We start from the raw sequence: 25,327 nt of genomic DNA, 5'->3' as shown, positions 1-25,327 counted from the left end.
CTCAAGGAACGCAAAACATGTATTGTACCAAGTCTCTCTTCATGGGAGAATCTATAATACAAAAGCCTTTTGGAGGGGGGACCGGCTCCAAGTAAAACCGGTCCTCAAGTGTTGTCAATTTCTCTAATTCCCCCTTTCTTTTACAAGTATTCTTCATGCCAAGTTAACTAGGTATTATGGTTATTTTGCTCTTCGTAGGTTTGTAGTAGTATTCATTTTTCGATTTCATATTTAGCTTACTTGAGGACTTAAGAACGTGTTCCGTTAGAAGTTGTTGTGTGAAGTTTGATTTCTAGGATTAAGTTGTTAAGATGTCTTATCCTTTTTTTTTTTTTTTGCTTAAAGTTGAGTACTTGTTTTAAGCCAAGTAAGTTGTGTCAACTTATTTTACACATGCCTTTTCTATAACATTTTTAATTTAATAATGTTTTGTTTTATCTAGTTTTGTTTCGTAGGAAACAAAGTGATTTAGTTTGTTTGTTTGTTTGTTTTTGTTTTTCTTTTCTTTTCTTGTGTCCCTTGCTTTTATAGTTTTATGAGTGCTTTATTCCCTCTTATAATTCGTGAGTTCAGACTATTCTGAACTTATGAAGGTATATCTAACATCAAGTACTTTTCTTATGCTCATGATGAATTCTCTTAAAGAAATGCTCACAATAATTATCTTAATTCCGCTATCCTCAATGTTATTAGTCCAATTCCGTAACATCGAGTGACCTATTTTTAAAGAAGAGTTCCCACCAACTTAAGGAACCCCATTTGATGGGGCCTAGGGGACCTAAAGGCATTAAAATAAAGCAGGACCACATGCACTCACACTCAAATCTCTCGCGTAAGCTGCTGATGATGCGACAGTTCTACGGATGTCCGCAATTTGCGCTGACATGTTGACGTGGCAGACAATTCGGATTTCCGTGTGTTATGGTGATGACATGGCAGCTGTACGGATCTTCGCAAAACGTGAACATTGGCTCTAATTGCAATGCATAGAAAAGATACATTTGCGGTGAGCACTCGCTCTCCCTATATAGGGATACCTCCCAAATTGCCTGACCTTCCCTAAAATCCCACAACCCGGAAAATAGGGATAAAAAATTGAGGAAAATTGCAAGCACTGATAGACACACAAACTATCACATACCACCACTGGGTGGTATCTTGTTATAGTTAATCGAAGGAGAGGCACAGTGGATTCCACCTCGAGAGAGCATTGGCCCCAAACCTTGACGCCCTTTTGGAATTTCTTTAATTGCTTGGTTTCAGTTTACTGCCGGTACTCGCGCTGTGCACCTTCGCCCAGAAGTGTGTTAGAGACTGAACCCTATGCACATATTTAAAGGCCCTTGACCTATGTAAAGCAGTTACATGAAACGATTCAAATTCAAAAGCAAGTGGTCCAAAAGCTCATGCTGAAAATCAGCCAGCACGATTTTGGGAAATCCGTACACGAACAATGTGCCACGTCAGCAATCCAACGCAAAATCCGGGTCTTTCGTACTGACCTGCCACGTCATGAGCTGCTACGCAATAGTGTGTGGTCGTGCTTTGTTTTATCTCTAAGCACTTGGGCCCCATTAGAAGGGGTCCCATAAGTTGGTGGAAACTTCTTAAAAAATAGGCCACTTGGTAAGACTTTGTAATTTGGTTAAACTTTTCTTGCTACTTCTGCTTCTACTGCTTATAGGGTTTAGGCCCCTTGGTCGGGCTCTACAGGTTGGCTCCGTTCTTTAGTGCTTGACATGTCAGCAGTTTGTGACACTCCCTCTGAAAGAATATGCTCATCAAAGATCACCTCGCGGCTCAATACAATGTCCTTCATTGGATCATAAAGTCGATATCCCTCGAAAAGACTATTGTAGCAAACAAAAACCTCTTTATTGGACTTGGGGTCAAACTCCTCCCTTTGCTTCTTTGGTCCATGGACGTATGCATCGCTCCCAAATATTCGACAACCAAAGTAAGGCTCAAACAGAGTCGTCCTTGGAACTAAAGACGTAGGAGACTTGTTAAGAGTGTGAATTGCTCTTGCTACTGCCTCCGTCCACAAAGACTTCGGCAAGTCTCTATGCTCGAGCATTATCCTCGCCATCTCCACCAGAGTCGTATTCTTCTGCTCCACCACTGCATTCTTAGAGGGCGAGCTGGTATTTGCAAGCTCTTGTTTTGATGCCATGGTTTGCACAAAACTGTATAAAAGCATTGGAGGTGAACTCGAACTGTCTTCAACACTTTGCCGGGTTCCTTCTTCGCGAGTGTGCACTAGTTCTTGAAAAGTTCAAATACCTTTTGACTTGTGTTGTAGAAAATATACCAAGTAAAGTGGCCGAAACCATTCACCAACAACATGAAGTAAAGAGCTCTGCATAAAGACAGAGTCTGCATAGGTCCAAAAAGGTTGGTGTGAACCATCTCCAAAACCGCAGTAGCTCAGCGTGGAGTGCTTGTGAATAGCCTCTCCATGTTACTTCCCACGAATGCGTAATGCATTTTCCATGCTTACTTTCAACATCTGGTAAGCCTTCAATCAATTGTTCACGAAAAGCTCGACGAAGAGCATCAATGTTCAAATGACCAAACCAATAATGCCATAAATCACCTTGAGAAGTACCAGTCACTAAAGAAAGAGCATGGAGCCTCTAGAGACTGTGCTCCACCATGCCCCCTCTTACCTCCTTACTGGAGTCTCAATCCCATATGGATACTACATCCTCTTTCAAATGACCAAATCAATACTGCCATAAATCACCTAGAGAAATACCAGTCACTGAAGAAAGAGCATGGAGCCTCTAGAGACCGTTTTCCACCATGCCCCCTCTAACCTCCTTGCCGGAGACTCGATCCCATATGGACACTGCATCCTCTGTGAAGATCACCTTCATGCCTGCAACCTAACTTTGCAGACTTCGTGCGCCAACGTGGGATGAAACCCAATTTTGGATAATAAAGAACCTTGGAGGTATGCATACCCCCTTTGCCACCTGGAACCAACTCCATGGTACCCTCATGAATAGAAATCTCTGGTTTTGTTGCCAATGAAAATGGAACTACAGTTTGGCGGCATGTTGGATAACTGATCCTTCGAAGGTATCATGTGTTGCCAAACACCACTATCAAGGATCCAATTCCGAGCATCTCGGATTTGTCAGTGTGCAGCGGAAGGTGAGTGTCACGTGACACATCCAACCCTGTGTGTCCGTGGACAAACTACACCATAACAGGGTTTCCGTCAAGTCCATTCAGTCTAGATTAGAAGTGATCTGGCATTTTTGTGAGTCTATTCGTAGACCGTGTATGCCCAGTCACTTAGCATAGATGCATATTGTCATGTGACACATCCCAACCCTATGTGTCCGTGGACAAGCTACACCATAGCAGGGTTTCCGTCAAAGTCCAGTCAAGTTAGATTAGGAGTGATCTCGCACTTTTGTAAGTCTATTCGTAGACCGTGCATGCCCAATCACTCAGTGTAGGTGCATATCCTCTGGTTGCATAAGCACAAGCATAAGCATTTCCATCAGATTCCATCAGAGTCAGTTTGGGGATTTTTCAGATGACTTTATCCCATTTTTCCCTATTTTTGACATTTTTCACTTATTTATTAAGTGACTTTTGTTGGGTAGTCAGTAGGGCAAATTGGGTAAGTTAATTTATAAGCAAACCCAAGTTAGCACTAATTGGTAGATGAGGAGAAAGCACAACAGGCTTTTCCAAAGCAGCAGGTGTTCCTTCCCTCTCAGCAAGAACCTCTCCACCTTCGGTGAGGCCAGCCCCCCCCGCATCTTCAGCCTTGGTGTCGCCCCCATTTGCTGGCATTGCCTAGCACTTCCCTCTTGGAGACATCGCCAGGAACCTCAGCACAGCCAGCGTTTTCTTCCCCAATCACTAACGCCAGCAACCACAGCAAACTCAGCGTTTCCAGACTCAGCCTATCCAGCGTTTTGCTCTCCCCTTGGCAGCAGTAAACCTGAAATTACTAACGCTAGCAAGCAAGGCAAGACTGCAGCAAATCAGCACCATAGACGCAAGAGGAATTGACCACAGCAGCAGCGTTTTTCATCCCTGATCGCAGCAGAAGATCCACATGCCATAAGGCTGAATCGGGCCTTGCAAAACAGTCAATATTCAGCAATTAAAGCCCTGCTGTAAACAGCGTTTTTCAGCCAGCCTTATCCCCCCAAAAACGCAGCCAAAAAGGACCCGGAACCTTGTGTTTGTCCAGCCCTCAGATTCAGCCATAAGCCCCAAGGAACCGTCCGTTTTCAGCAACGAAAACAGTCCCCTTTGTCAACCTCGAAGCCGTCGACATCGTCACCATCATCGTCATCGGCATAGTCCTACTGATGTACCTCGAAGCCGTCGACATCGTCACCATCATCGTCATCGGCATAGTCCAACAACATCAGTCCTTTGCATTCGCATTGTACTCTTTCGTGAAATCAAGTAGACCACTCTCGCCGACGAGAGTGGGGCCTTTGGAGGAGGGTTTTACAACCCCTCGGTGTCGTATCTCTTCTCTCTCCTTCTCTAAGTCTCATTCATTTGCACGCACTAGATCCACTCACTTTGTTCGTGATCACCACACTATAGACGGAAAGCTCTCTCTTTCCCTAAGAACTAAAAGGAACCTTGAGCAGTAAAGATCACTAATCTTGAGAAAATACAACATTCATTCCGCTGCACCTAACACTGGTATCAGAGCTTTGGAAGTGTTCTGCATTACTCAAGGAAAGAACCACAAGAACCACAAGAATTTTTTTTTGCTTGTTGCGATTGCACGAACCCAAGTTTAGTTGGGCATGGCGATTCCTAATCGTGTTTTGTTGAAGAGTGACAGGAATCCCAAGAAAGAAGGGCTTGTCCAGCCTCCCCTTGTGTCTCTTTTCACTCATTGAGAGCCGACCGTGCAAGTAGCGGCCGGCCAATCGACGTGAGGTGGGAAAAAGCAACCTTGGTGTGAGCGCAAGGTCGCCAAGGGGTGCGCCCGCAGAAAAGAGTAGAACTCGGGTGAAGAGAAGATCCTTCTCCGACGCGATTTGCAAGCGAAAGAAAACCTCAAGAACCTCAGGATCCTCAAGACCCCAAGATTCTCACGAATCAAGGACCTCAAGAACCTCAAGAATCTCAAGAACCCTAGATTCTCACGAATCAAGGACCTCAAGAACCTCAAGACCCTCAAGAACCAAGTTCCTCGCGAGCTTAAGACCCCAAGATCATAGTGCATGGTCGTCACCCGAAGCGACATGGATACTTTGCCTTCAGGTGATGAGCATGAGAGAGGCGACGAAGGATTCTCCCCACCAGGAGGTTTTTCCAACCCTCCCCCTTCGCCATCTACGCCAGACCCTATGGAGGTAATGATGAAGCAAATGATAGCCATGATGGACGGACAGGACGACAAGCTCCTTGCTCAGGAGCGTGAGCGCATTGCTCTTGTCGCAAAACAAGAAGAAAATCGACTTTCTTTCGAACGCGAGCGCGATAAACGCGAGGCTCAAAGGGAGATTCGTCATCAAGAGTTTATTTCCCATATCCTAGCCTCGAAGACCGAACCACCCAAAGATCGTGGAAGTTCGTCAAGTGACGCAAGCCACGACACGGATTTCAACCATCCAGTTACAGAAAAATTGACTTTCAGTAAGTATGACGGTAAGATGGATGCTACAGTTATTCATTCTTGGTTGCATCAATTTAATGCTTATTTTGCGACAACTAAGAAAACAAGAAATAGCAAAGTTTTGACGGCAGCTATGTACCTTGCCGGTGATGCCATCAATTGGTACCATGTATGGCAAGAGGCACAGCTAGCCGCGCACCTAGAGGCAGCCGATGATTTCACGCCCCTCTCTTTTAGTTGGGCTGATTTCCAAGACAAGCTCAAGGCGCGGTTTATGCCACCTCAGTATCTGACACGCTTGAAAGAGGATTGGCGTAATCTCAAGCAACACGGTATGCCAGTCATGTCTTTTTCTAACCGTGTTTTGCAACTAGGCACTCAACTACGCAAGTCGGATGATGAGCACAAAGAGGCTTTTCTCTTTCGGTTAGACGAATACATCAAGTTTGATGTGGAAGTCTTTGACCCCGCAGATCTCAACAAGGTGGTAGCAATCGCTCTTGCCCAAGAGATGAAGCACAACAAGGGAAAGCCTAAGGAGAACAAGTCTTCTCAAGGGACATCTCAGAATTCTCAGAACACACAGAACAGTAAGAACGGTAAGAATGGTAATTCTTCTAGCCCTTCTTCCTCTAATTCCTCGGAAAAGAACTTTCACAATGAATCTAAGGGTAAAGCTAAAGTAACTGCAAAACCTAAGCTAATCCCTTATGAAAAAGCTTCTCAAGGAATTGTAGGGGGATACATCACGGCTGAAGAACAAGTGGTTTATGCTAAGGAAGGTAGATGTTTTCAATGTCACATTAAGGGTCACATTAAGAAAAACTGTCCTAAGATAGTCGCACCTAAAGAACCAAAGGCACCTGTAACTACCACAAACTCTGTCACAACACAACCTTCATCTTCGCATGACTCTGACACACACATTGATGAATCTCTCATGAAGTGTTATGGTCATGTAAAAGGACAACGTTTTATCATATTGTTTGATCCAGGTAGTATGCATGATGCGATTAGTCCCCCTCTTGTTGAGAGAGCCCGCCTAGAGGTTAGTCAGAAATCTCCTATCGAGGTTTCTGGCTTCGCTCCTGGTATGGATTCTCTCATCACGACGGAGTGCCTTGGTGTGATGTTTACCGTTCAGCAAGCTTCTTTTAGTCGGAAATTTCTTGTGTCTCCTCTCTCAGGATGTGATATGATTTTGGGCATGAAGTGGTTTCGTGAACTGAACCCTCTTGTTGATTGGGAGGCCCTAACTCTCACTTTGCATGGCAAAACAGATGCCCCTCTCATCATTCGTGCTGAGGAGGGCTTGCATTCTTTGCCTCTCATCTCGCATGTGCAGGTAAAGCGTGAATTACGACGAGGAGCACAAGCGGCATTCATATATGCTGCCTCGATTTCCCAGAGCATTCAGGCTCCAGGTAAGTATTCGGAGTTGTTTACGAAATTTAAACATCTCTTTTTGCAGGATGATCTTCCACCTCGGCTTCCACCGGAGCGGCCAGAGGACCATCGCATCGAGCTTGTGGAGGGAGCGCAGCCGGTTAGTAAGGCTTCCTACCCGTTTGAACAAGTCACAGGAGGAAGAGTTAGAGCGACAACTCACGGAGTTGGTGGCTAGAGGATTCATACGTCCTAGTGTAGATCCTTTTGTTGCCCCTATTTTGTTCGTTCGCAAGAAGGATAGTTCGTCTCGTTTGTGTGTTGATTATAGTGCATTGAACAAGATGACCGTCAAGAACAAGTTTCCGATGCTCCGCATTGAGTATATCTTAGATAGGCTCAATGGGGCAACGGTTTTCAGCAAGGTTGATCTCAAAAGTGGATACCATCAGGTACGGGTATTCAAAGGCGACATTTTCAAGACCGCCTTTCGCACCGAGCGAGGGCAATGGGAGTATATTGTTATGTCTTTTGGATTGACAGGAGCCGTGGGTACATTCAACCGTCTCATGGTAGGTCGTTTCGGCGACATGGTAGGTGTATATGTGTTCATCTTTTTAGATGATATTCTCATTTTTTCTGCATCGTGGGAACAACATGAAAGAGATGTTGAAAGGGTACTAACTCGTTTGGATGAGTGTCAGTTGTACATTGCAGCTAAGAAGTCTGAATTTTTTCTTACTGAAGTCACTTATCTGGGTTATATCATTTCTGTAGAAGGCGTCAAGCTAGGCCCCGTGAAGGTGGAACAAGTTCGTAATTGGGATTTGTCCAAAACTGCATATGATGTGCGTTCTTTTCTTGGTTTATGTCAAGCATATAGTTCGCACATAGAGAATTTCGCACGCATTGTTGCACCTATGATTGATGTTTTGAAAGGGGTAAAGACTCGCCGTCAGCGCGTAGACTTGCCCAAGACAGCCATTGAGGCTTTCGCAGCTCTCAAGGTTGCGGTGACAGAAGCACCGTGTCTTATCCTTGCCTCTTGGGATGACCCCTTTGAGGTATGGACGGATGCGAGTAATGTCGCCATAGGCGCTGTGCTCTAACAACATGGTCGCCCAGTAGCTTTCCTTAGCCGGAAGCTCAATAGTGCGGAAAAGAATTATTCAGTTTATTATAAAGAACTTTTGTCTGTCATTCACTCTCTTAAGCATTGGAAGCATTTTTTGTATGATAGAGAGTTTACAGTGCGCATAGATCATCAAGCGCTCAAGTGGCTCCAGTTTATGCCTAGTGCACATTGGAGTGATCGCCAAGCGCGGTGGTCACAATTTTTTGAGCAATTTGGTGGTTTGATTGAGTATGTGCCTAGAAAAGCTAACCCTGTTTGTTGCAGATGCGTTGAGTCGCAAAGGACAGATTTTGGCTCTTGAGTCAAGAACCACATTTTCTATACAGGGTGAGTCTTTTTACAGCATGAAGAATCAATATGAAGATTCGGAGTTTGATAAGTATTGGTTGCAGGCTCTTGCTTCCCAAGGGTCCAACAACTATCTCATTCGTGATGGATTGTTATTTTTTCGTCAGCGTCTATGTGTGTTGCCCTCTCTTAGGCCAGCCATATCGCATGATGCACACGACTCTCACGGGTGGGCACAGGGGTATGAACACCACATTGGAAAAGATCGAACGATTTTTTTATTGGCCTAAAATGCGAAAAGATGTGTTTAGTCACACATTGCACTATTTGTCAAAAAGTGAAAGCTCCTCGGGGTAAGCAGCAAGGCCTCTTGCTTCCGCTGCCTATTCCCGAGGGACCTTTCCAGGATATCTCTATGGATTTTGTGACTAACTTACCACCAAGTCAGCATTCAAGGAACACTCAATGTTTAACTAATGTTGATCGTTTCAGCAAATTCTGCATGTTGATTTCTTATAAGGCCACAATTACTGCATAGGATGTTGCACAATTGTTCATAAAGCATTGGTACCCCCTCTGTGGTTTGCCAAAGTCCATTGTTTCAAATAGGGATGTTAAGTTTACATCCAACTTTTGGCGTGCACTCTTTGAAAATTTTGGCACAAAGTTGAATTTTTCATCCGCTTTTCATCCACAGTCAGATGGTCAAACGGAAATTTATAATCAGTTAGCTTTTGATGTGTTGAAGTCTTATGTTCATGAGCAGCAGTCTCAATGGGAGCTCTATCTCCCATTGGTACAGGCTATTCTCAATGATTCCTTCTCTTCTGCTATTGGTCGAACTCCGTATGAGGCAGCTTTTGGCCGCCGATTCCAGTCATTGTTGACTCAATTGGTCAGTCAAATGCCTGATGCCAATGTTGAGAGTCAGTCATTGGATGAGATTTCTGAGAGTGTGAAGCTTCGGCTAAGCAAGGCTCAGGAATCTTATTCTCGACAGGTTAACAAGCATCGTCAGGAGGTCTCTATCAAGGAAGGAGATTGGGTGTATCTACGGATTATGAAACAGCGTTTTAAGTAAGTTGGAAAGAAATGTCCTAAATTATCTTTTCGTATGTATGGTCCTTTTCCAGTCATCAAAAAGATTAATGAGGTTTCAATGAAATTAAAGTTGCCTAACTCATGGTCAATGCACAACGTTTTCCATGTTTCTTGGTTGAAAGTGTTTTAGGGGACACCTCCAAAGGACGTTTCGGAAGAAGAAGAGCCGGAGATCATCGATGAAGCAGAGGTCATGGAGCCGGAGCAAGTCTTGTTGCATCGGTTTCACCATGGTTCGAAGAAACAAGTACGACAGTATTTTTTGAAGTTCAAAGATCGAGGAACCCATGAAGCGGTGTGGGTAGACGAAGAGTTCTTCAAGGATTATCCAGAGTTGTTGGCAGACTACAAGGAAGCCATGCAGCTCGGTACCAGTACCTCACTTTAAAAGGAGGAGATGTCACGTGACACATCCCAACCCTGTGTGTCCGTGGACAAGCTACACCATAGCAGGGTTTCCGTCAAAGTCCAGTCAAGTTAGATTAGGAGCGATCTGGCACTTTTGTGAGTCTATTCGTAGACCGTGCATGCCCAGTCACTCAGTGTAGTTGCTTATCCTCTGGTTGCATAAGCACAAGCATAAGCATTTGCATCAGATTCCATCAGAGTCAGTTTGAGGATTTTTCAGATGACTTTATCTCATTTTTTCCTATTTTTGACATTTTTCACTTATTTATTAAGTGACTTTTGTTGGGTAGTCATTAGGGCAAATTGGGTAAGTTAATTTATAAGCAAACCCAAGTTAGCACTAATTGGCAGATGAGGAGAAAGCACAACAGGCTTTTCCAAAGCAGCAGGTGTTCCTTCCCTCTCAGCAAGAACCTCTCCACCTTCGGTGAGTCCATCCCCCCCCGGATCTTTAGCCTTGGTGTCGCCCCCATTTGCTGGCATTGCCTAGCGCTTCCCTCTTGGAGACATCGCCAGGAACCTCAGCACAGCCAGCGTTTTCTTCCCCAATCACTAACGCCAGCAACCACAGCAAACTCAGCGTTTCCAGACTCAACCTATCCAGCGTTTTGCTCTCCCCTTGGCAGCAGTAAACCTGAAATTACTAACGCTAGCAAGCAAGGCAAGACTGCAGCAAATCAGCACCATAGACGCAAGAGGAATTGACCACAGCAGCAGCGTTTTTCATCCCTGATCGCAGCAGAAGATCCACATGCCATAAGGCTGAATCGGGCCTTGCAAAACAGTCAATATTCAGCAATTAAAGCCCTGCTGTAAACAGCGTTTTTCAGCCAGCCTTATCCCCCCAAAAACGCAGCCAAAAAGGACCCGGAACCTTGTGTTTGTCCAGCCCTCAGATTCAGCCATAAGCCCCAAGGAACCGTCCATTTTCAGCAACGAAAACAGTCCCCTTTGTCAACCTCGAAGCCGTCGACATCGTCACCATCATCGTCATCGGCATAGTCCAACAACATCAGTCCTTTGCATTCGCATTGTACTCTTTCGTGAAATCAAGTAGACCACTCTCGCCGACGAGAGTGGGGCCTTCGGAGGAGGGTTTTACAACCCCTCGGTGTCGTATCTCTTCTCTCTCCTTCTCTGAGTCTCATTCATTTGCACGCACTAGATCCACTCACTTTGTTCGTGATCACCACACTATAGACGGAAAGCTCTCTCTTTCCCTAAGAACTAAAAGGAACCTTGAGCAGTAAAGATCACTAATCTTGAGAAAATACAATATTCATTCCGCTGCACCTAACACACATCCTCTGGTTGCACACAGCATGATCATCAATATTCCCATCAGAATCCATTAGAATCAGTTATGGGATTTTTCCAGTGCATTTAGCCTATTTTCCCTATTTTTGACATTTTTCACTTATTAATTTAAGTGATTTTCCAATAAAAGTAGGTAGGGCAATTTGGGTAAGAAAATATATAAGCAAACCAAAGCTAGCACTCTTTGGCAGATGAGCAAGGAGCACAACAGGCCACAGGCAGCAGGTACTCTCCTCTCTCAGCAGACACCTTCAAGCCTTCGCGATTTCCACCTACCCATCAACCTAGCGTTTTGGGTTATCGCCAACATCTCCCACAAGCTGGCGTTTTCAGCTTTCATCTCATCGCCAACATTCCCGGGTACCTAGCGTTTTCACTAACGCTACAAAGGCTGCCAACGTTTTTCATTTTCAATCTTCATTGAAGCAGATGTACCAACGTTTTCAGCATTAAAGACAGCAGCCAATTCAGCCCTAGATAGTTGGAGAAGATTATCATTTTCAGCCTCTTAAAACGCAGCCAACTCAGCGTTTTCAGCAGCCCCGAATCAGCCCCATATTTTCAGCCATAGCGTTTTTGTGGACAGCAGTTAGAAGATCGCAGATTTCAGCCCTTAAGTCATTGTCGTCGTCCCCGTCGTCGTCACCGACATAGTCCCAATTTGCATCAGTTTCCATGCATCATCATTGTACCACTTTGTTCAACCAATAGTAGACCACTCTCGCCGACGAGAGTGGGGCCTTCGGAGGAGGGTTTTACAACGTCTCTGGTGTCGTATCTCTCTTCTCTCTCTCTCTCTCTCTCTCTCTCTCTCAGTCTCATACACTGCACGCACAATATCCACTCACTTTGTTCGTGATCATAACGGTCTCCATAAAGAACGGAAGGCTCTTCCTTCCATAAGAACTAAAAGGAACCTTGAGCAAATATGGATCACTCATCTTGAGAAAATACAACATTCATTCCGCTGCACCTTACATTGGTATCAGAGCTTTGGAAGTGTTCTGTATCACTCAAGGAAAGAACCACAAGAACCACAAGAAATTTTTTTGCTTGTTGCGGTCGCACGAAACCAAGTTCGCTTGGGCGTGTCGATTCCTAATCGTGTTTTTTGAAGAGTGACAAGAATCCCAAGAAAGAAGGGCTTGTCCAGCCTCCCCTTGTGTCTCTTTTCACTCATTGAGAGCGGACCGTGCACTTAGCGGCCGGCCAATCGACATGAGGTGGGAAGAAGCAACCTTGGTGTGAGCGCAAGGCCGCAAAGGGGTGCGCCCGCGGAAAAGAGTAGAGCTCGGGTGAAGAGAAGATCCTTCTTAAATGCGATTTGCAAGCAAAAGAAAACCTGAAGAACCTCAAGACCCTCAAGAACCCAAGTTTCTTGTGAACTTAAGAACCAAAGATCCTAGTGCATGGTCGTCACCCGAAGCGGAATGGATACTTCGCATGCAGGTGATGAGCATGAGAGAGGTAACGAAGGATTTTCTCCACCAAGAGATTTTTCCGACCCTCCCCCTTCGCCATCTACGCCACGAGTTGTACTAACTCCTATGGAGATGATGGTCAAGTCAATGATGGACATGATGCTGGCACAACAAGAAGCGAATCGCATTGCGCTGGCACAACAAGAAGCGACTCGCATTACTTTGGAACGCGAGCGCGAAGAACAAAATGAAAGAAATGCAATACAACAATAAGAAGCGAATCGAGTTGCATTGGCACAACAACAAACAAATCGCCTTGCTTTTGAATGCGAGCGCGATGAACGAAATGAACGAAAAGCAGAAAGGGAGGCCGAGCGTGAAGCTCAAAGAGAGCTACGCACTCCAGAATTGCTTCGACAAGTGCTAGCCTCGAAGATCGAACAAGCCAAAGATCGTGGGAGTTCCTTAAGTGGTGCAAGCCACGATGCGGATTCCAACAACCCAGTCACCGAGAAGTTGACTTTCACTAAGTATGATGGTAAGATGGATGCTACGGTTATTCATTCTTGGTTGCATCAATTTAATGCTTATTTTGCGACAACTAAGGAAACAGGAAATAGCAAAGTTTTGACGGCAGCTATGTACCTTGCCGGTGATGCCATCGATTGGTACCACGTATGGCAAGAGGCACAGCTAGCCGCGCACCTAGAGGAAGCCGACGAATTCACGCCCCCTTCTTTTAGTTGGGCTGATTTCCAAGACAAGCTCAAGGCGCGGTTTATGCCACCTCAGTACCTCGCACGATTGAAAGAGGATTGGCGCAATCTCAAGTAACATGGTATGCCAGTCATGTCTTTTTCTAACCGTGTTTTGCAGCTCGGCACTCAATTACGCAAATCGGATGATGAGCGCAAAGAGGCTTTTCTCTTTGGGTTAGACGAATACATCAAGTTTGATGTTGAAGTCTTTGACCCCGCGGATCTCAACAAGGCGGTAGCGATCGCTCTCTCCCAAGAGATGAAGCACAACAAAGAAAGCCTAAGGAGAACAAGTCTTCTCAAGGGACCTCTCAAAATTCTCAGAACACACAGAATGGTAAGAATGGTAATTCTTCTAGCCCTTCTTCCTCTAATTCCTCGGAAAAGAACTCTAACAATGAATCTAAGGGTAAAGCTAAAGCACACCTGTACAACCTAAGCTAACCCCTGATGAAAAAGCTTTACAAGGAATTGTAGGAGGATACATCACGACTGAAGAACAAGTGATCTATGCTAAAGAAGGTAGATGTTTTCAATGTCACGTCAAAGGTCACATTAAGAAGGCCTATCCTATGACAGTCCCATCTAAAGAACAAAAGGCACCCATAGCAACCACAAGCACTGTCACAAACCAACCAGCGTCTTCTCCTGACTCTGACACACATTGATGAGTCTCTCATGAGGTGTTATGGTCATGTAAAAGGGCAGCGTTTTATCATATTGTTTGATCCAGGCAGTATGCATGATGTGATTATCCCCCCTCTTGTTGAGAGAGCCCGCCTAGAGGTTAGTCAGAAATCTCCTCTCGTGGTTTCTGGCTTCACTCCTGGTATGGACTCTCTCATCACGAAGGAGTGTCTTGATGTGATGTTTATTGCTCAACAAGCTTCTTTTCGTAGGAAATTTCTTGTGTCTCCTCTCTCAGGATGTGATATGATTTTGGGCACAAGATGGTTTCGTGAACTTAACCCTCTCATTGATTGGGAGGCTAACACTCTGACTTTACATGTCAAAACTGATTCCCCCCTCATCATTCGTGCTGAGGAGGGCTTGCATTCTTTGCCTCTCATCTCTCATGTGGAGGTAAAGCGTGAATTACGACGAGGAGCACAAGCGGCATTCATATATGTTGCTCCAGTTTCCCAGAGCATTTAGGCTCTAGCTAAGTATTCAGAATTGTTTACGAAGTTTAAACATCTCTTTTTGCAGGATGATCTTCTATCTCGTCTCCCACCCGAGCGACCGGAGGACCATCGCATCGAGCTTATGGAGGGAGCGCAGCCTGTCAGTAAGGCTCCCTACCGGTTGAACAAGTCACAGGAGGAAGAGTTAGAGCGACAACTCACGGAGTTGGTGGTTAGAGGATTCATACGTCCTAGTGTAAGTCCTTTTGCTGCTCCTATTTTGTTTGTTCGCAAGAAGGATGGTTCGTCTCGTTTGTGTGTTGATTACAGGGCATTAAACAAGATGACCGTCAAGAACAAGTTTCCGATGCCTCGCATTGAGTATATCCTTGATAGGCTCAATGGGGCAAAGATTTTCAACAAGGTCGATCTCAAAAGTGGATACCATCAGGTACGGGTATTCAAATGCGACATTTTCAAGACCGCTTTTCGCACCGAGCGAGGGCAATGGGAGTATATTGTTATGCCTTTTGGATTGACAGGTGTTGTCGGTAGATTCAATCGTCTCATGGTAGGTCGTTTCGGCGATATGGTCGGTGTATGTGTGTTCATCTTTTTAGATGATATTCTCATTTTTTCTGCATCGTGGGAACAACATGAAAGAGATGTTGAAAGGATACTAACTCGTTTGGACGAGTGTTAGTTGTACATTGCAGCTAAGAAGTCTAAATTTTTTCTCACTGAAGTCACTTATCTGGGTTATATCATTTTTGCAGAAGGCATCAAGCTAGATCCCGCGAAGGTGGAACAGGTTCGTAATTGGGATTTGCCCAAAACTGCATATGATGTGCGTTCTTCTCTTGGTTTATGTCAAGCATATAGTTCACACATAGAGAATTTTGCACGCATTGCTGCACCTATGACTGACGTTTTGAAAGGGGTAAAGACTCGCCGTCAGCGCGTAGACTTGTCCGAGCCAGCCATTGAGGCTTTCGCAGCTCTCGAGGTTGCGGTGACAGAAGCACCGTGTCTTATCCTTGCCTCTTGGGATGATCCCTTTGAGGTATGGATGGATGCGAGCAATGTTGCCATAGGCGTTGTGCTTCAGCAGCATGGTCGTCCTGTAGCTTTCCTTAATCGGAAGCTCAATAGTGCGGAAAAGAATTATTTAGTTTATGATAAAGAACTTTTGTTTGTCATTCACTCTCTTAAGCATTGGAAGCATTTTTTGTATGGTAGAGAGTTTACAGTTCGCACAGATCAACAAGCCCTCAAGTGGCTCCAGTCTATCCTTAGTGCACATTGGAGTGATCGCCAAGCGCGGTGGTCACAATTTTTTGAGCAATTTGGAGGTTTGATTGAGTATGTGCTTGGAAAAGCTAACCCCGTTGTTGCAGATGCGTTGAGTCGCAAAGGATAGATTTTGGCTCTTAAGCCAAGAACCACATTTTCTATTCAGGGTGAGTCTTTTGACAATATGAAGAATCAGTATGCGGATTCCGAGTTTGGTAAGCATTGGTTGCAGGCTCTTGCTTCCCAAGGGCCAAGCAACTATCTCATTCGTGATGGATTGTTATTTTTTCTCAGCGTTTATGTGGGTTGCCCTCTCTTAGGCCAACGATATTGCATGATGCACATGATTCTCTCACAGGGGGGGCACAGGGGAACGAACACCACATTGGAAAAAATTGAACGATTTTTTGATTGGTCTAAAATACGAAAAGATGTGTTTCGTTATGTCACACAGTCCACTATATGTCAAAAGGTAAAAGCTCCTCTAAGCAGCAAGGCCTCTTGCTTCCGCTACCTATTTCCGATGAATCTTTTCAGGATATTTCCTTTGGATTTTGTGACTAACCTACCACCAAGTTTGCATTCAAGGAACACTCAATGTTTAACAATTGTTGATCGTTTCAGCAAATTTTGCATGTTGATTTCTTGTAAAGCCACAGTTACTGCACAAGATGTAGCACGATTGTTCATTAAGCATTGATACTCCCTCTATGGTTTGCCAAAGTCGATTGTTTCAGCTAGGGATGTTAAGTTCACGTCCAATTTTTGGCGCGCACTCTTTGAAAATTTTGGCACTAAGTTGAATTTTTCATCGGCTTTTCATCCATAGTCAGATGGTCAAACCGAAATTTACAATCAGTTGGCTTTTGATGTTTTAAAGTCATATGTTAAAAATCAACAGTCTCAGTGGGAGCTCTATCTTCCATTGGTACATGCTATTTTGAATGACTCTTTTTCTTTTGCTATTGGTCGAACTCCGTATGAGGCAGCTTTTGGCCGTCCGTTCCAATCACTTTTGACTCGCTCGGTCAGTCAAGTGCCTGATGGCAATGCTGAAAGTCAGTCATTGGATGAGATTTTTGAGAGTGTGAAGCTTCGGCTAAGCAAGGCTCAAGAATCTTATTCACGGCAGGCTAATAAGCATCATCAGGATGTTTCGATCAAGGAAGGAGATTGTGTGTATTTAAGAATCATGAAGCAACGTCTTAAGCAAGTTGGAAAGAAGTGTCCAAAGTTGTCTTTTCGTATGTATGGTCCATTTCCAGTCATGAAAAAGATAAATGAGGTTTCAATGAAATTGTAGTTGCCTAACTCATGGTCAATGCACAACGTTTTCCATGTTTCTTGGTTGAAAGTGTTTCAGGGAACACCTCCAAAGGACATTTCGGAAGAAGAAGAACCGGAGATCATCAATGAAGCTGAAGTCATGGAGCCGGAGCAAGTGTTGTTGCATCGGTTTCGCCATGGTTCGAAGAAGCAAATGCGACAATATTTTTTGAAGTTCAAGGATCGAGGAACCCATGAAGCGGTGTGGGTAGACGAAGAGTTCTTCAAGGATTATCCAGCGTTGTTGGCAGACTACAAGGAAGCCATGCAGCTCGGTACCAGTACCTCACTTTAAAAAGGAGGGGATGTCACGTGACACATCCAATCCTATGTGTCCGTGGACAAGCTACACCATAACAGGGTTTCCGTCAAGTCCAGTCAGTCTAGATTAGAAGTGATCTGACACTTTTGTGAGTCTATTCGTAGACCGTGCATGCCCAGTTACTTAGCATAGATGCATATCCTCTGGTTGCACACAGCATGATCATCAGTATTCCCATCAGAATCCATTAGGATTAGTTAGGGGATTTTTCCAGTGCATTTAGCCTATTTTCCCTATTTTTGACATTTTTCACTTATTAATTTAAGTGACTTTCCAAACAAAAGTAGGTAGGGCAATTTGGGTAAGAAAATATATAAGCAAACCAAAGCTAGCACTCTTTGGCAGATGAGTAAGGAGCACAACAGGCCATAGGCAGCAGGTACTCCCCTCTCTCAGCAGACACCTTCAAGCGTCGCGATTTCTGTTAAGTATGGAGCCTGATTTACCCTTGTAATTTTCTGTGGTAATAGCGCACATTTGTAATGCCCCCATTATGAGGAGAAGCCATTGTGCGTGAAGGAACATCACTTGCCGGAATATTATGGTCGGACGGCGGTCGGAAACTGGTCGGAAAACAATCGATCATTTGGCCGGTGGCTGGTAGTCAATGGTTGGTGGGCCGGTGGTCGGAAGTCAATGGTCAGTGGTCGGTGGCCGAATTCAAAAGCGGATTTGTCTTCTCAAGGGCGGCCACACATGGGCGGATTGAAGGGTCCGATTTGGACTTATTCACACAAGGGCGGCTACACATGGTTGCCTCTCATAAGAGAGGGCAGTCCTTTTGGCCTATAAAAGGAGGCCATTTCTACACACATTTCATAGTGTGTGAAGTTGATACAACAAGGTGAGTGTGAGGTGGTGAGAGTGAAGCAAGGCGGGAGCTCCATTAAGGGTATAATCCCTTTGTAAACTACTTCTTGTTTTGAAGTACTAAAGCCATTGAGTGGCTGCTTTCCCGTGGACGTAGCCCACATTGGGTGAACCACGTATATCGTGTGTACTCTCTCTCTCTCTTCTCTATAATCTCGTGTATGTAAATCTGTCTCTCTCCATTATGTAATCTACTCAATTATCTATTTAGCTACGTCTTATTTCCTAACAATTCCACCTATGCATCAGCCTAGCGTTTTGGGTTATCGCCAACGTCTCCCACAAGCTGGCGTTTTCAGCTTTCATCTCATCACCAATATCCCCGGGTACCTAGCGTTTTCACTAACGCTACAAACTTCAAAGGCTGCCAGCGTTTTTCATTTTCAGCCTTCATTGAAGCAGATGTACCAGCGTTTTCAGCATTAAAGACAACAGCCAATTCAGCCCTAGATACTTGCAGAAGATTATCATTTTCAGCCTCTTAAATCGCAGCCAACCCAGCGTTTTCAGCAGCCCCGAATCAGCCCCATATTTTCAGCCATAGCGTTTTTGTGGACAGCAGTTAGAAGATCGCAAATTTCAGCCCTTAAGTCATCGTCGTCGTCCTCCTCGTCGTCGTCACCGACATAGTCCCAATTTGCATCAGTTTCCATGCATCATCATTGTACCACTTTGTGCAATCAATAGTAGACCACTCTCGCCGACGAGAGTGGGGCCTTCGGAGGAGGGTTTTAGAACGTCTCTGGTGTCGACGGTCGTATCTCTCTTCTCTCTTTCTCTCAGTCTCATACACTTGCACGCACAATATCCACTCACTTTGTTCGTGATCATAGCAGTCTCCATAAAGAACGGAAGGCTCTCCCTTCCATAAGAACTAAAAGGAACCTTGAGCAAATATGGATCACTCATTTTGAGAAAATACAACATTCATTCCGCTGCACCTTACAGTGAGAGAGAAAAAGACAATGGCTCGAGAGAGAGAGAAGAGACATGACAGGAGATAGATGGTGGAAAGGCTGGCAACCCAATAACTCCAGATGGCTACATGGTGTGAGACAAGACAAATGAGGGCGTCCCCCACTTCCTATATATAGGAGAATAGGGGTCGGTCGGGCAATAATCTTCAATATAGCCCAATGACCTAAAAATATGATTCTCTAATATAAATGGGGGAATATGTGACCAAAACAGGTCTAAAGTGGGAAATGTGCTGAACAACCCTAAGTGTCTGAGATTCCTGTCTAGCAGGTGTACGGGTGGCCCACCCACAACCAAGGGCCAGTGCACGTGAGTGGTGAGGAGCCTGTAGAGTCTAGACAGTGTGCGAAGCATCTGGAGATGAAGAATCTAACACCCCCCCCTCAACAAGAGATGTGGAGAAGCTGTCCAAGAGAATGCAATACGCTTGGTAAATCTGGAGAAGATGTAAATCCCTGGAGAAAAGGATGAGAAGCGCCAACCAAACAACACGACAATCCGTACAACACCAATGTGATGATGACCAAGGGTGAGGAAACTCCGATCAAGTCGCACAAGGAAGCTGATGGAGTGGCAAGCTACGGAATAAGTCGTTGAAGAGGATTTATATGAGGAAGTAACCTAAGACGAGCGTCCAATGGCCTAATGAGACAAGACATGGGGACCCCCCTTAGGAGGAGCACTCTGACCAATAGGAGAGGAAAACTGCCGAGGTGGGAAACTCTTAGCATATCCAAGTCAAAGAAGCTCTAGCAAGAGAGGGAGGAAGAGCAGGAAGAGGAGGCTCAATAGGGAAGGTGGTTCTTTGTAATTGATTGAATGTGCAACGAGGTTAGCTTCGCTAGAAGAAGCATTTGCTAAACCATCATCCTTGTGAACAATCACATCGTGGTCATACAAATCATCATGCTCGTGAGAAAGCACATCTTGATCATGCAAATCATCATTCTTGTGAATAATCACATTTTGATCATGCAAATCGTCATGCTTATCATTATCATGAAAATCATCATGCAAATCATGTGTGTCATGCTTTGGAGAAGAAAGGAATGAAAGAGTCTCCTTCTCCTTATCCTCTTGCATCCGTGCCTGCACATGAGAAAAGAGTCGCAACAACTCTTGCATATGTCAGTCGTTCATTGCTTGTCTTGCTTTGTTCTCGCGATCAAATGCTGCTTGTCTGTCTTTGTTCGCGCGATCAAATTCTACTTCTCTTTCTTTGTTCTTGCGATCCAACTTTGCTTCTCCTTCCAAGCCTGCTTGCTCTTGCTCACGCTCTATGGCTACCATTCTTTCTTCGTGTTCACGCTCTATTTCTGCTTTTCTTTCTTCGTGTTCACGCTCTATTTCTCCTTTCTTTCTGCGGCCTCCAAGCGTGCTTGCTCTCTCTCACGCTCAAAGTCGGCCATTCTTTTTGCTTTTTGCTTCGCGTTCTAACTTCCTTTCCATAAACAACTGCTTCAACTCCTCCATAAGAGTTAGTGCAATCCTTGGCGTAGATGGGGAAGGGGGAGGGTTGGAAAAACCTCGTAGTGGGGAAAAAATTCTTCTTCGCCTCTCTCATGCTCATCACCTCCAAGCAAAGTATCCATTCCGCTTCGAGTGATGACCATCCACTGAAGTCTTGTGTTCTTAAGTTCATGAGGAACTTGGGTTCTTGCGGGTCTTGGGTTCTTGGGTTCTTGTGGTTCTTGAGGGTCTTGAGTCTTGAGGTTCTTGCGGTTCTTAAGGGTCTTGAGGTGCTTGGGGATCTTGAGGTTCTTGAGTTTCTTCTTTCGCTTGTAATCTGTGTTAGAGAAGGATATTCTCTTCACCCAAGTTCTGCTCTTTTCCGCGGGCGTACCCCTTGGCGGCCTTGCGCTCACACCGAGGTTGCTTTTTCCCACCTCTCGTCGATTGGCCGGCCGCTAAATGCACGGTCCGCTCTCAATGAATGAAATGAGGCACAAGGGGAGGCTGGACAAGCCCTTCTTTCTTGGGATTCTTGTCACTCTTCAAAAACACGATTTGGAATCGACACGCCCAAGAAATCCTAGGTTATGTGCGACCGCATCAAGCAAAAAAAAAAAAAACTTGTGATTCTTGTGATTCTTTCCTTGAATGATACAGGACACTACCAAATCTCTGATACCAATGTAAGGTGCAACGGAACTGAATGTTGGACTTTGCTCACGATGAGTGCTCCGAACTGTGCTCAAGGTTCCTTTTACTTAGGGAAGGGAGAGCCTTCCGTTCTTCAATGAGAGAGTGCAAGTGATCACAACAAAGTGGATAAACACTATGCGTGAAGGTGCTGGGACTGAGAGATAGAGAGAGAAGAGAATACGACACCGGAAAGTTGTAAAACCCTCCTCCAAGGGCCCCTCTCTCTCTCGACGGCGAGAGAGGTCTACGCTATTGATTGCACAACCTGATACAAGGGCTGATGCAATGAGTCTAAATGCTGTGATGTCGAAGTCGACGGTTTGGACGACGATGACGAAGCTAATGCTGAAAACTGAATGCTTGAAACGTTGGCTTACTGCTCATGAAAAATGCTGCTGTTGGTCATGGAAAACGCTGGATCTGATGGTAGATAGATCGCTGATTTGCTGTCTCTAATTGCGGGTCCTTCTTGCTGAATAACGCTGGCTGTCTAGGTCCAAAAACGCTGCCAATGGGAGCTGGAATCGCTGGGACAGCATACTGCAAAACCCTGAATCTGCAACCTAACAAACGCTGGTGATGATGCTGGGAAAACGCCAGGTGTATGGCTGAAATCACAGGAGTTAGGTGCTGAAAAAAGCGCCAGGTTCAAGGGAGGGTGTTCTTGTTGAGATGGGGAGAGAGAAGCCCGTTGCAATGAATTGCTTGATGCTCTTTCTCCTCTTCTGCAAGATAGGTCTAGCGCTAGGTTTTTGCTTATATATTACTTTAGCAAAATTGCCCTACCTAGTTCCCAACAAAAGTCACTTAAAAATAATAAGTGAAAAATGTCAAAAATAGGGAAAATAGGTTTTATGCACTGTAAAAATGCTAATGATGGGATCTGACTGGAATCTGATGGTCATGTTGTGTGCAACCAGAGGATATGCATCTAATCTAAGTGTCTGGACATGCACGGTTTGCGAATAGACTCACAAAGGTGCTTGATCACTTCCTATTCTAGACTGACTTGATTGAACCGAACCTTGGTCATGCTGTAGCTTGTCCACGGACACATAGGGTTGGATGTGTCACGTGACACATGCAATGATAAAAGGGTGCTAATCACACTAAATCATCTGTGGCATGTATATCAGGCATGCAATCGACAACGTTTGTGATTTCAAGAGGGGGGTATGTCTCGAGACTGTGACAAACACTAACCTTATTTGTGGGTTTCCTTCCTTTGATTTTTATTTAATTTTTGGGATCCTCGTTTTGAAATCACAAATGCTTGGACATTGCATGGCTAGTGTGAAATGGCCGATGGCCAAGAGTTTCATGCGCAAAAGTGAAGGCCAGGCATCCACGAGATGTTTGGGCCGACCGACACTGAAATCTGATTAGTAAAAGGGTGGCTAGGCTCAATTAAAGTCATTTAGGCCCCTCGGCGAGACTTCATAAGTTATTGGATACTAGGAAATTATCTCAAATGGACAAAGTGGACACTTGGCAGCTCTAAAGGCCTCTGCATCATACATCAGCAAGGAGAGGGCGCTCAAATCAATTTGGGGCTGCTTGGGGCTGTTGCAACTTATACTTCTGCAAGACGGCTTCCCTCATCCCATTCTAGAGACTTCTCAATTTGGACTTGTTGCCGGTTTACCACCTTGGAAGAATTCTCTCCTTTTGGTTGGAGCGTTCCTCTTTAGTGGGGGCTGTCATCTTGCCTCCTCCTGCTGTTACGCTAGGTTTCTCTTATCTTAGTGGTGATCGTCACAAATGAGCTATCCGACCCTCGTTTTTGGCTTTTCGTAGTGGTGGTCGCCACAGAGAGCTATCCGACCCTCGTTTTACTCCAGCAGCTACCTTGTGCGATTTGATCGGTGTCATCTCAGCCTTGGTCATCATCACATTGGTGCTGTTACATTCACTAACACAGTTAACCAGAAGGATTTTGATTGTGTGATTGCCTGATTCTATGTAAGCTCTTAATTCCGTTGCATCTGAAAATGTATAGACATTTTCTCTAACGGAGCTCTTAAGTGAGCCTTGGCAACTGACTTTCAGGTTTTTTTAGTTTGTAAAGCATGAGATGCCAGGAGGGTTGCTAGAGATGTTTCACATATTGGATAGTCCAGCATATTGTTGGCTGGCCACCCATTGCATTGCATTTTGGTGTCTATTGGCTGGTTTTGGGTTCGACTTTCCTTCTTGGGAGTGCTCACCGGATAATTGCTGTTCCAGTAATAGTCCATTTATTGGGAAACCCCTCTAGTATTGGTGGCTGGATCAGATTAGGGGAGGGGAAGGAGTGCCTGTTTGTCATTTGGGTGCGGTCATTAAGGCACATGGGCTGGCACATGAATCAGCTGTGCTCGTTTTTTGCCACCTTGTCATTCCATCCGGTGCTTATACATGTGGTCTCCACCACTCGTGGGCATGCCCCCCTTTGCTTGTGTTTTTGTCTAGGCACTCCTTGAGCTGTCGCCCCTTTCTGTAGCATGTAGCCCTTGCATTTTTGATCTAGGAGTAGATGTGTTATTTGCTTTTGATGTACCAGGTGACATCATTTTCACCCCACAAAAAAGAAGAAGAAATTCTTTGTTGCAGCCCACTAAAGCCTAATCTTTAAGTTTTGAAGTGAGTTTTGTTTGGTTAGTAGCAGCATTTTGTTTGGCTAGTAGGAGCAGTCGCTGATTGTGATAAATTGACACAAATATTTAAAGCATTTAATGGTTGTTCCCTTTTGTTTTTCCTTATTTAAATATCAATGCTCATCTAAAAGATAACGTAACACGTTTTTATTCTTTTGGTGGGCTGGTTGATTGCAGATACGACAGTTGACAATAACCGTCAGGTAATAACCAGTCACCTGCTGTAAAATACCCTGAACCCTAAACTTTAATGTTTGTGTAATAGGTGACGAGTTCAATTTGTTTGCTAAGACATCCTAGCTGTAAAATACCCTGAACCCTAAACCCTAATGTTTGTGTAATAGGTGGCGAGTTCAATTTGTTTGATAAGACATCCTAGTTCTATGCTTATACTCTTTTATTGCAGGACGATCTTGAATGGAATGTGCTACCTTGCGACTTTTGTTTTTGCAGCTAACAGCCTTGGATTGAGTGTGTATACACTTCAGCTTCTATTGAATTTAGGATCTAATGAAACTACTCAAAAAGGAGATGACAAAAGATTAGCAGACCAAGACCCTGTGCAAACAGATACCTTAGAGGAAGTGACAAAGGAGTAAAGCTTTGATCAACCTGCTTTTTCTGAATTGGAGGGAGTTGTAAATGGAGTTCCTTGTATAAAGTTTACCCCACAATTTATTCATATGTTAAGTATCCACACAATATTGCATGATGCTTTCTCTGACAGTTGGTTTCCTTGGGTGGCTTGTGACGAAGTCTTTGTTGGGGCTGTCTTTACATTCACTTGTAGGACTGTGTATGGATAATGAGTTAGTGAGTGAATGGACAGCCGGGCACTCCATGTCCGGCCAGGGCACGTTGGCCCTTTAACTCCAACAGTCTTGGCACCAGAGTAGTTTTAGGTTCTGGCAGTACTTCATTTAGTGAGGGACTTGGCTACCATACCTATGGTGGCGTGTTAGAGATCGACAACAAGCCCAATATTCCATAAAGAGCTAGTGGCCTACTAACAAAGAAAGACATCTCTTATGAGATCTTGTGTTCTCTTTTAGAGCCTTGTGTTGCAAATGAGAAAAGATCTATTTTAATTTGGTGATTCTTTATAAGTTGTTTCGTGGAGGAGGCTGCCCACTAAAAATTCATGGGCATGGGGGGATTAAAAAAAAAAAAAGCTTCTCGTTTGAAGCCTTTTGGGTTTTCTGTAG

The 25,327-nt window shown here is 44.6% G+C and overlaps 1 protein-coding gene across 1 annotated transcript in view; it reads left to right on the top strand.

The window, feature by feature from the left end:
- The window catches only part of LOC147447017 (uncharacterized), a 28,754-nt gene extending 3,920 nt beyond the window's left edge, over positions 1 to 24,834 (top strand). Inside the window, exons 3-4 of the mRNA XM_086522922.1 lie at positions 24,300 to 24,325; positions 24,529 to 24,834. Of these exons, the coding sequence (XP_086379048.1) occupies positions 24,300 to 24,325; positions 24,529 to 24,721 (219 nt within the window). The 3' untranslated portion in view covers positions 24,722 to 24,834. The remainder of the gene's footprint in view (positions 1 to 24,299; positions 24,326 to 24,528) is intronic.
- Positions 24,835 to 25,327: the final 493 nt, after the last annotated feature.

The sequence above is a fragment of the Adiantum capillus-veneris genome, chromosome 11 (assembly GCF_014529385.1).
Source record: "Adiantum capillus-veneris isolate H3 chromosome 11, ASM1452938v2, whole genome shotgun sequence".
Lineage (NCBI taxonomy): Eukaryota > Viridiplantae > Streptophyta > Polypodiopsida > Polypodiales > Pteridaceae > Adiantum > Adiantum capillus-veneris.
The sequence above is the reverse complement of the archived record's forward strand: the minus strand, read 5'-3'. Positions and strand labels throughout refer to the sequence as shown.